General features: G+C 31.8%; 1 protein-coding gene across 1 annotated transcript in view; it reads left to right on the top strand.

The window, feature by feature from the left end:
* LOC114879405 (protein rhomboid) overlaps positions 1–12,368 on the top strand; it is a 500,898-nt gene that overhangs the window by 2,284 nt on the left and 486,246 nt on the right. Inside the window, exons 2-4 of the mRNA XM_046286803.1 lie at positions 1,600–1,841; positions 4,274–4,297; positions 4,371–4,535. Coding sequence (XP_046142759.1) covers positions 1,662–1,841; positions 4,274–4,297; positions 4,371–4,535 — 369 coding nt within the window. The 5' untranslated portion in view covers positions 1,600–1,661. The remainder of the gene's footprint in view (positions 1–1,599; positions 1,842–4,273; positions 4,298–4,370; positions 4,536–12,368) is intronic.

Genomic DNA, 12,368 nt, shown 5'->3' on the forward strand with positions numbered 1-12,368 from the left:
GGATTCGAGGTAACACGATACCATGTAGGGCTAGTCGTAAGAAGACACCAAGGTATACGTAGGAAGCACTGTCCATGACGATGTATCGTTAGACGTTCTTTAGCGTTGTAAAAACCTAACCTCAGTAGCATCTCGTGCAAATGGGTTTATTTGTAAGGAGCATAATTGTGCTGGAAAGGTGGCGCATAAGAGGGATAGGTAAACACTGTAGGAAAAAGACAGAGTAAATGTGCGTTAGGGATAGGGGGATGACTTCGCGGAGTTGGTACGACGATACTATGGGGTAGGGGGTGGGTTTCAGTGACGTCGTGCCAAAACGGAGGGTAACGAACGAACAGGGGTGTAAAGAAGCCAGAGGGGAAAGGGAAAGTGACTAGGGGTAGAATGCGTGGACGCGTCGGTTTCGTCGCGGTTATAGGTTTATCAGATCTTAGGTTGAACATATACGGAAGCGATGAAACCTTATTAGGTAATTCTTGGGTGTAAGTTTGTTTTGTTTCACAGTAGTTTAATTGTTAATGATCGTGACATTTTTTATATGTCAAGTATACATACGGTTCAAAAGATACAAATATAACTGACTTAGCATTGTAAATGTGATTTTTAACAAATGTGAAATGTAAAACAATTAAATTCATAAAATGAGTATTGCTTAATTATTACGGATGATAAAACCATAATAATGGAATTGATCTTTTGATTTTTTGAAAAAATGAACTGACGATGAGATAAAGTTTTTATTTCATAAAGAACAGTTCTTTATTTATTAAAATTTATAAAATAAGAACAATAGGTCGATTTATAGTAAATTAACAATTTTAACTTTGAATTTCTACTTTATAAATTTTATAAATTTTTATTAATTCCATTCTTGAAAATTAGATTTACAAATTAATTATTGTTACAATTGTATTATGAAATACCATCTAATATAAATAATGTTACATTTGGAATATCTATGAAAATATGCTTTTGATAATGCTGATGCTTGTTTTGAATGTTAACAACATTAAAAAATATACTGATCGAATTGAGTAACCTCCTCCTTTTTCGAAGTCGGTTAAAAATAGCTGATAATAATAGGGTAAATAGGGTTTACCAGACCTCTACACGATACATTGCCATGGAAACGGTACTGTCACGCGTCTATTATGATGCATACCCCTTTGCACAGCTATTTTCAAAGACACCTCTCAAGCACGTCGTAAGGGGTTAGACTATTTTGATCAATTTAAAGAATATTCCGTTATTAAGAATTTATTTTGTAAGCGATGAAAACATTTTTACATCAAATTTTTCAATAAAAATAGATACTTAACTTTTTGGAATTCTTTTATTATCTCGGTTCGCTTATATAATAATAACCATTAGTAAGTATATTCTGATCTTCTCACTATTTATCCAACTTTCGAATAATAAATAATTTGGGAGATAATTGCGCTTAAAGATTAAATGGGTCATCCTGTATATCACACTTAATCTGTTCGTACTATTATAAAGAAATATACACACCGCAATGCATAATATCTCGTATAATAAATATTGGATGGATCTCATCACTATCGGTGAGATACATATAATGATGTGCTTGTGTTTTAGGAAACGGACGAAAGAGGGTGGAATGAGGAGATTCATCCGGTGACCTCGTGCCACGCGTGGTAATGCTACTGGCAAGTGGTGCTTCAATACCGACCATCGCCGGTACCGTTGAGGAGGAGGAAGAATATGCACGTAGCGAGGCGAACAGCGCACACTACGATGGCTATATTACCGATCATACTGATCTTGCTTCCGAAATCGACATCGATGAATCCGAATACAGGCGGGAACTTCTCAACGACGTACGTATAAATTATAAATATATCCATATTTACAACGTATATGTTACAGTAAAAGCGTTAATTCAATAAATGCACGTACCTGCATGTGCTAATTTGGTTAGTAACTGTATTCAAAGGAACAAATATAACCTAACATAACCTAACCTTCGTTCTTATATTTATTGAATACAAACAACCAATTTTGTTAAGAGAACATTTTTATTCTTTAAGTATACCTATGTCTTTGAAACTTATATTTTTGACAATATGCTTTAACTAACGGGCTATAGGAATAGCACACATTATCTGGTAAATGAATGCATTTATTAGGAGTAGTATACATTCTTATATTCAGTTCGTACTTTGGCTAAAATCGTACGTATACCGCAGTTCACCAGAGTCCATAACTACGACGTGCAGGTTGGAAGATGGTAGGGGCACGCAGCGAGCTCTCTGCTAATCGCTTTCCACTTCGTTTGGGAGTATCGCCAATCAGGGCGAAGATGCGTACTAGAGATGCGCGAAGAACGAAAACTGGTCTTTTCGCAGTTATGGACTCTGGTGAACTGCGGTATAAATGCATATATTAATTAGCATTTACGAAAATTTACGATTTTACTGTAATGTATACATATATAGTGGGTGATTAGATTATTATTAACACTGAAATTTTGAAGTTGAATAAAAAATAGAATTGAAAATGCCATTATAATGATACCTTTTTAATTACTCTTATTATTATTATTATTTACTCTTTCACTTTATTTTTGTTACTTATTATCTTTATTGTATTAGTATTATGTTTTAATGACATATAACAATGATTTGAAATCCACAGATTAAAAAAAAAATATACATATTAATATTACGTTTCGTCACTCTTTGCATCTACAATGATTCCTTAATTATGCTGTCCCCTTTCGGGTCTATATGACCCACAATAAGAATTAAATTTCCATATGTTCTATGTTTTTAAAGATTTTCTTTTGATTTTTAATTTGAATTTTATGTTTACTTATTTAAGATTTTACATTTTTAAGAAATCAATTGTTTTAAAAATTGCAAAAATTCAGATGTAATAAAATGAAAGCGTAAACGAGGAGAACAGCAGGGTTAAATATGTCTCGGTATACTTACAATATTTTTAACCGGAAATTATAAAAATGTAATGTCTCCATTAGTTCATAACAATTTAGTCACCACTGTATTTAATTCCTTATATGTGCATTACAGTTAGGTGCTATTGCAGAATATCTAAAATTAATAATACCGTAAAGGATATTTTTTTTAATGAAATGGCACTCTCCATGCACTTTATGTGAATTGGTAGGGGAGTCGAGAGTCGGAGAGTGTAATTCAAGCTGAAGCTTTCACCCCTTTTTTTCTTTTTTACCAAGTCGTTACCTCTGACCGATGAAAAATGTTATTCCTTTACCATAACGGCCGTTTGCAGGAAATGGTATTTTGAGAAAGACTCGTTTAAAGTTTCGCGTACTGTTTTTAAGTATATGAGAGGCAAAAAATTGTACTCGCATCTTATCAGCTATTACAGGGTCACAGAGTAAGCTTCCTCTTCTTCATTTCGCAGCAAAGCTGCATTTGCCTCCCTATTATCCTTGCCTCTTCTGATGCTCTTCTCGCAAAGGAACATCGCGAGCTCTTTACTTCTCGATTTAGACGAAACTTTGTGGTTTCGCAGAGTGATTCAAGATACGAATAATGTAATGCCTCATTTGTGTCCAATCGCCCTTTAAAGGTCTTTTACACGGAAATACGTGCTTTGCGGTATGCTTATGATAAATGCTGAATGTATTATACATTCGGGTGCAATGTACCTACATAAGCTTCCTTTAGCTAACAGTAAGAGTACAAATAGGGGGAAAAGTTCCTTACTTTTTGATTTTGATTTTGGAAGAATCTAGAAAAAGAAATCTAAGGCAGAGCCTCGTGTTCTTCGATATAAAAAATAAGAACGAATAAGGGCAATGGTTGGGTTTACCTTCTACATTTTTGTTCTTAATCTAGGAAGCCTCCTGTACGTGTACAGTATCGAGCAAAGTAGATTTCCCTAGGGAAAATAGCGTTATAGAAAAAGCAGGAATTGTCGAAACTTTAATTTTGATGATATTAATATTAAAAGTGGTTTAGAAAAGAAACTAATATAATTTTAAATTATTAAATGTTATAAAATTTAGTACATAGATGAAAAACATGAATAATGAATAAATATCGCTTCAAATTTTCCCGTGTAAATGTTTATACATAAGTGGTGGGATTACACAAATGTGCAATAAGCATTCGTAAAAAGTAAATGACAAAAATTAAATAAGGTCTACGAACAAATAAATAAATTTCTTAATAGGTATTTTCATTTAAAGATACCTATTATTCAGCTTTTCAGATTATTAAAAAACCACTCTAATGTTTGTTCTTTTTTTTATATTTTGTTGCAGAAATGGCGGATGCTGTTTGACAAGGTACGTGCATCCATCGTCAGAAAATAAGATCCTACTAAGCTTGTCTTCAACACGACTGATTCTTTTTCCTCAGTTTGATCCCGAGGGTTTTGGCGAGATACCGATGGAGGATTTTTTGGTGGCTTTGAAAAGTCCCGAATGGAAAACCGAAATACCAGCGAATAAACGGGATATTCTTCTTACCAGAGCAAAGGAATCGCGTGTCCAGGCGGTGACGTTCCAGGATTTCGTCAATGTGGTAAGTACATTCAAAATGATATCAGATTATTTCATAAGCGATGTTCTAATTTTAAGGACTGTTTTTACACCTTCGGTATAAATGGTAAAATATTGTAATACGAGTCGAATATGTCTTTTAATTGTGAATTATACACATTTACCAAAATTTCATCGCAATTGGGGTTCCTTCGATAATTCCTGGTATTAGTTCGCAACATTTATAGCACCCTTGTGCGATGGTTACAGCTCCCAGGGGTGCGGAGTTGAGCTCGCAACCTCTAATTTTGGGTTGTGTATCATTGCTTTTATCTACTGTAGATCGCATTAATATTCGGTCACCATGATATTTATTTTTAATTATTTTAGAGAAACAAAATTTATATGCATCGTTAAGCATACACTGATTTAAAAAAGTCTTTCTACTAAGGAGAGCCAGCAAAATATCTTTGGGAGGTTTTAAAATAATTGTCACCTTTTTCATTATCCTTCATTAAAAAATTTTTAGGTGTTAGTGAAAGTGTACTTTTTAAAGTGGAAGTTCCATTTAAGAAAGTTAATATATCAGGTGTACAGCACCGAGCATAGTAGGCTTCCTTAGGAAAAATGGCAATGTTTTGTGTTCCTCCCTGTCGTAGGCTTCTCGGATTTCAAGGTTCGGGGGTTCCTGGCTAATGCCATAGACTTCTTCTTCCCTGGATTCCAAGTTTTTCTCGGAGGTTTCCGCTTTTGCCTCCCTCCCGGAAAAGTTTATGAGAAGAGGATCCATATTTTATATACATATAGGTCTGTGGTTGCCCACCACTTACATATGAACGTTTACATGGGAAAATTTGAATGAATATTTACTTTATTATTCACACTTTTCAGTTATATACAAAATCTTATGATATTTAATAATTAAAAATGATGCTATTTATTTTTAAATCACTTTTGATATTAATATAGTAAAAATTAAGGTTTTGGGAATTTTTGCTTGCCCTGTAATGCCATTATCCCTGGGGAAGCCTACTATGCTCGATTCTGTATAAATTAATTTGGCACCTGCAGCATTACGACTTATTAATTACTATTTTAAATTTGAATAATTTTCCGTGCTTCTAAGGATTTGAAAAATGGTACGAAAACGAAAAATAATGAAAGTTACTATGACTCTTCAGAAATAAATCTTCAATTAAAATTAAAAAAGGCACTAAGAAGCTTAATGGGCATTTTTTCGATTGGAGTCTACTTAAAAAATTATTTCGAATGGATATTTGATCAGTTACAAGAATTTTAAGTCAGCACTAATTTGATAGTAATTTCTTTAATGCTAAATTTTTATTATTTCTATCAAAAAATAGTCATTCGACTATATTTCTTTCAACTTTTGTATGCAATCAAATATGTTATAATTATTATCTCCAATTCTAAAACTAGGGGTTGGTAGATTATTGCAGTTTAGGTATTCTCATAGCGATATTTCAAGAAAATTGCAATGTTTCAATGGTTCTACATAAAATATACACAACAATGTAGAACATCTGTGGAGTTTGCTCGAGCGAATAGTTATTAATTGGAATCAGGTTCAGCAAATATGCAGCAACTATGTAATACGAAAATGTTAAAGAACAGTATAGGAATTTTATGAAAATATCATGGAACGAAATATTAATAGCTGCAATTTTTTGTCTTTTTTTAGAGAAAATGAAGGTATTATTTAAATAATTGATACATTTGTCTACAAATTTCGATAATTATTTTATTTCTACTAACATCAAATATTGGTCATTAAAAGATATACATATATGTAGATATCTCTCTCAGAACTTTACAGTACAGATTTTTCTATAAAAATCAGATCATAAATTTGTACTTTAAAACATTTTTTTCAACATGCAAATATTTAGTTTCGTTGATCTAATCTAATATATTAGAAACGAAATATGGTACTATAGATAGATAAAAATCAGTTAAAGGGAACGTGTTAAAATTACGAGAAATTTTTATCGATTTTCGAAAAGCAACAGTTTAAGTCACGAACAAATGGGGGATGGAAATGAGAAGCAAAAGAAGTTTCGCATTCGTGATAGTTAAATGGACTTATTCTGCTCTACGGACAATCTTGGAAACTCTTTATTGTTCGTTTATTTGTCAATCTGAAAAATGCCGTTGCGGCCTGAAATTTCGTTTTCACGGTACTAGAACCCTACTAAAGAAATGAATGAGATGCGAGAAGAAGAAATGTGACCAGAATCTGCTAGATAAATATCGCAACAATGATAATCTCACGGTTTAAAAGCACGCTGTACCGACAGACAGTTCTTTGTTCATTTTTAAGCTTGCTGACAAGTTTTCGGCAGTTTCCTCTTACTTTCTTTTCTCCTCGGGCAATGTCGAGGTAAGTAGATTTGACGTTGAGTGGCGGAAAATTGTCCGCGTAGAAATCGAAATGATTCTAGTCGTAGGTTAAACGACTCGTAAAGAAATTTCTAACAAAACCACCTTCATAGCCTTAGTATTGATAGTCTGTAACGATTTAATCTATTATAGTATTTTCGAAAGTTATCTTGATCCTCTTCAATGAAATTTACAAATTGTGGAAAAACAGTTACATATCTTTTTCTTTTTCTTTCTCTTCATTCAAATTATAGGCACAGTCTATTTAAAATAAACAAATATATTTATTTTATTATTTATTAATAATATGTATATTATTTACATATTATTATTTCTTATCTGAATTAATATTATTTATTTCGTCATAATAGAAATCACAGAAAAAGAAACAAGATTGTAACTTAAATTTTCGTTTAAAAGTTTCTTATCAATTGAAGTACGTTGAAAAGGTATGTTTCTTTCAATTTTTAAAGAAAAATTATCTAATAATTCAGATAAAAGTTGCAAAATTGTCAAATTCGATTTTTATTGTACACAAATTTTATTCCACATTTTATTACATTTTTTCTTTTTAATTGATTCATTTTATTATTACATTTTTTTATTGCCATTTAGCCATATTTTAAATTGCGAAATAAAAGTACTTCTTATCCGCAAGTAAGTATTGTATATCATAGTTTCTCCAGGTCCTGTATAGATGGCACAACATGTACCTTGATACGTATTTAAAAGCTTATTCCCAAAATAAGACATTATTGTCTTCTTTTTTTTCATTTTCTAGAATTCAAGTATTAGAAAGTAATGAAAAATTAATAAAACATTAATTTCTTTCAAATATTTAAAACATTTTCGTCTTACTAATTAAAGATAAAAAAAATGGGGTTAATTATGTGTAATTACGTTCTAATTTTAATTATTATAGATAACTGTAATAAAAGTAAGCTGTAGCTATATTGCAATGCTAGGAAGTAAAGTTAATTTTATATTGCAGACAAACAAAAAATCATTTTTGTCTTATGTCAGTAGATTTAAGAAATTTATATGGTATTTATATTCATAAATGTTTCTTTTGGAAATAAAACAGATGAAGGACAGTAAGAAACTTTATGTTTCTGGTAAAGGATTATTAATTTTATTTTTTATGATACGTACATATCGTCAACCAGCAATGAGATAAAGATATTAAACTGCTTTTAATATACTATAATTTTCTTATGAATTAATTATACATATCATATAGTAAAGATCAAAAGTGAAAAGTATATTTTTGTATAATTATCAAATAATTTCAGAATTTTTTAATCGTTTTACTACACGGTATCTAAAGTAAGTTATGCCTTTCCTTACTTTTTTTACTATTTTCAATTTTCATTATAATCATACTGCAAAGTAGCCATTATTATTATTTATGTATATAAATTAATTCTTTTTTTTAATTGAAGATTTATTTTTAAAAAGTCATAATAACTCCATTGAAGTAATTTTTATTATTATTATATTCTCGTGCCACTTTTTAAATACATAGAATTGCGGGAAAGTATCAAAATTTAAAATAGTAATTAAAAAACCGTAATACCAAAAGCATTTAATTAATTTATACACCTAATATTATTCGGTATTTTCCTAACTAATGACTACAAATAACTACAAATTAATGTTTTTCTTTGTACTATTAACAATCATTATTTTTCCCTGTAAATTCGTATCATAAAATGTAATTTTAAATAAGGTTCCATATCTTTGCTAGGTAATGTATCATCTTTTTTCCTTACAATGATACTGAAAAGCAGTTTTCTCGTATTTGCTATTCACAGTTAAACATTTGGAATTCAGTTCTTTTACCGCAAGAGACGACACGGTATAATAGGATTAAACCCGCAGGTGGTTAAAGGGAGATGTAATTATTCAAGAGCATGGAATAGCAAGTATTCTCTCCATGGTAGTATGATTTACGGTTGGCGGGATCGAACGACGGTAACTAGGATTTCCTGTGTACATGCATCTCTCTCGTTACACTATATGTATACCGCTTGTATACTTATTGTTTCACACGATCACGAATGAATCTGATAATCTTGTTTGCTATGCAACCAACACTGTACATATTTTATGCTGCATAAGGCTTTAACGTCGACAGTAACAAGAGATCTCTAGAGTCTTTTTAATTAATGTGTAATTTACTATTATACCGTTTATTTCTCACAAATTAGTTCACTAATTGGAACTGATGTTTTTATTTACTTATTACAAATGTTATTAGTTGGAAATATTTAGATTATCTTATTGGAGAGTTTGAAATTCCTTTAAAATTTAACTGGGTGTTAAACATTGGTGAAATTTTAAAAAGGCGTATCAAAACGAAGATAATTGCCTTTAATTAATTTATTTATTTGTTTATTCAATTACCTGTACATAGGTCTGAAATCTGTATATTAAAAATTAAGCCTCTAATTTATGAAATACCCAAGTAGATAAAAATTCTCGAAATTTGAAAATATTAGAATCTTAGAATTGTTAAATGTTAGAATTCGAGACTTTTTGAATTTTGGAATCTTTAAATCTTAGAATTGTGGAATTTTTGAATCTTTCAAAGGTGAGGGGGGCAGTCTACATTTTTGGAGGGGTCAGGGCACTATGGTCCCTGTCTAATTACGCCAGTCTTCTTGAATTTCCTGATTACGAATACTCGTTTTAGATACTTGAAATTAAAGTTAACCCTTTAACCATTCGGATGGCGGACCATAGAAAGAGCCCCAATTTTAATTCAATTTTGTATTTCATTTTCTAAATTTTAACATTATTCCTTTAAAAATTATTCTTCCAATATATGAAACTTTTTTATTGAAAAATTATACATTTAACTTTAAGTTAATACTCTCTTATATACATTTTATAAAGGGTCATGAATGACCCAGGTTTCGCTGTTCAAAGGTTAAAGGATGAAATCACCTTCCAAAGATAAATACCCTTGATGCTGTCTGTTTTTGATCCCTTAGATAAAAAGTTGTATAACAGGATAAAATTGGAGACGCAAAATTCATCTTTTTGTTTCACCCAACCTAATATCATAATACACTTGAAACAGATTAGATATCCAAATATGATCATCTTTAAGTGACACATAAAATTCATTTTGTTCCTTCAATTATCACATTGAAAAGTATCAAGAAACACCTGGGCATGGGAGGGAAGTAGCCACAGGAGGAAAAGAGAGGGATCCTTTGCTTACTTGGGATTAGCAATTAGTCGAGACGAAGGTGGTCACTGGATGTTTGTGGAGTGTTGAACCGACTATTAAAGAAAAGGATCGGTGAATTGATGATGGAGGAAAGGGGAGAGGAAAAGGGATTCGTAGTCGGCGCTTAGGTGGCCTTTGCCGGAGTTTCGGCAAGTCGGCGATTCTGGACACGATCTCGGTGGTCCTCCGTCTTTCTCCCTTTCGTGCCGGTTTGCCCTCCGTGAGATAATTTTTTTCCTCTTGCTCTCCGCCACGCTCGGAACGTCTCCAGGTTCGTTCTTCTTTCCTTTGCTCTTCCCGGATATCAATTATGTCCCTGTGGGCTGTGTATTGCCACGGGAGACCTACCGGTGTGTGTCTCGGCTCTCCACGAGGAGTTCGCCTCGTTATCCCTCGCCGTGGGCGTCGAAATCCCTGTGTAAGGTCTCTCAGGAGCTGCAGAGTGCAATTTAAGAAAATTCTCTCTCCTCTCCTTTCGCCTCCATTTTTGCCTCTACCGTTTCGTTCCTCTCGTTATAACCTTCACTTTGTTGCCCTCCCCCCCTCTTGTTCCTAAATCTCGACAATAAATCCTACTACTGTCGGTCTTCTGCCAGGGAACTTATTTACCGGAACCTTCACGACTTCGTCCCCTCTTTTTTCCCCCTGTCTCTTTTGGATACTCTTGCTTTCAGCCTCGCTGACATGACAACTGTATTGTCCCACTCGACCTTGCGGTTCTAAACATATGCTTTCATTGTGTTTACATATTTATTATTTTTAATTTCTACGAAATTATATATTAAACTTTGTTCTTTCCTATTGTGTACTGTACAACTGTAAAGGAGAATGTACCATGGTAAGAATTGTTGGCAATTGTTATTCTCGTATTAATTTTTAATTAACGCATTTTTAATCAAATTTAATGTGTTGCAAGTCGATTCGTGACGTTAAATAGTTTCAGGTAAATATAAAAATTTGTTTTTCATCTAAAAGATTGATGTTTAGATTGGAATAAACTAAAGAATGTTGACGTATAAGGTCACATATCAAAATCATGGACACATGACGTTGGCTGTCAAAAAGAGATTAAAACATTTCCAACAGTAGTTTTCAAATCGTATACCCAGTATATAGTGACATCTGGTGGAACCTAGTTGTACCATTCTTGCTTCAGAGTGGTTAAAATTCAAAGGGTTGAAGTAGATAGCATCCCCTAATCTGACAATGAGTTATTTAAAAATAAGGCGTATTTAATAATATATAAGAATTTAATTTCTAAATTTAATTTATATAAAATCTATTGAAGTAATGAAAAAGAAAAAAATGATTAAAATGATCATCTTCCCTGTAAAGAAAGATTACAAATATTCTGAACGCAATTTTATTTTGCATTTTTATTTATTTTCTTCAGAAGAATCAATACTCATTAAAACTCATTGTCAGTTTTAGATAATATTTATTGGAATAAATGTACCTTCCTTTTCAAAGAGAAGAAAGAATTTTTCCTCCTTGAAAAAGTGTGAAAAGAAGTTGGAACTTCAAATCATTTACATTTATATCAGATTTTCGACTTATTTCCAGGACTGTAAATACCACAAATTTTATACACTATTCCGTAATTTTGTTTGCATAAAAGGGTACTTTCGTAATCGAAAGCCCTTTTACAGACGCGAGGCAAACTTGTGCATGCTATTTTCAGGAAAATTCGTCTCTTTCAAATCGTACAGCATATTTTTATAGATGATCGTCTTTCGATTAATTGTTTTCTTCAATCCTTTAACAACGAAATCTAAATCAATGGTAATCAAAGATATTAGCTCAAAGTTAAACGTATAATTTTTAAACGAAAGAGTTTTATATATTGCAAGAATCATTTTTAGAAGAACCGTGTAAAATGTAGGAAATGAAAATATTTGAAATAGAAAAAGATTAAAATTGGAGCTCTCTCCATCGTCCACTGCCCGAGGATTAAACTTCGTGAGTCTATACATAGTTGTAAAATTGTTGAAAACGAAATGAATCGATAAACGAGTTTTTTTACTGAACGACGAAGCAATTGATCGTTTTGACAATTTTTATTTTACAGTTTTCCAAAAAAAATAAAATAGTGAATAAAAGGACAAATTAAAGTATCCCAATCAAGTTTAGCAATTTTTAGCGTTTGATTGGCTTGTTTAAACGTTTTCATTATTCTATCCAGTTTTATCGAGTGTACGTCAGCAGTAATTTTTTAACCTTTTGGTAGAAATTCAAAAT

Source organism: Osmia bicornis, chromosome 8, assembly GCF_907164935.1.
Source record: "Osmia bicornis bicornis chromosome 8, iOsmBic2.1, whole genome shotgun sequence".
In the NCBI taxonomy this organism is placed as follows: Eukaryota; Metazoa; Arthropoda; class Insecta; order Hymenoptera; family Megachilidae; genus Osmia; species Osmia bicornis.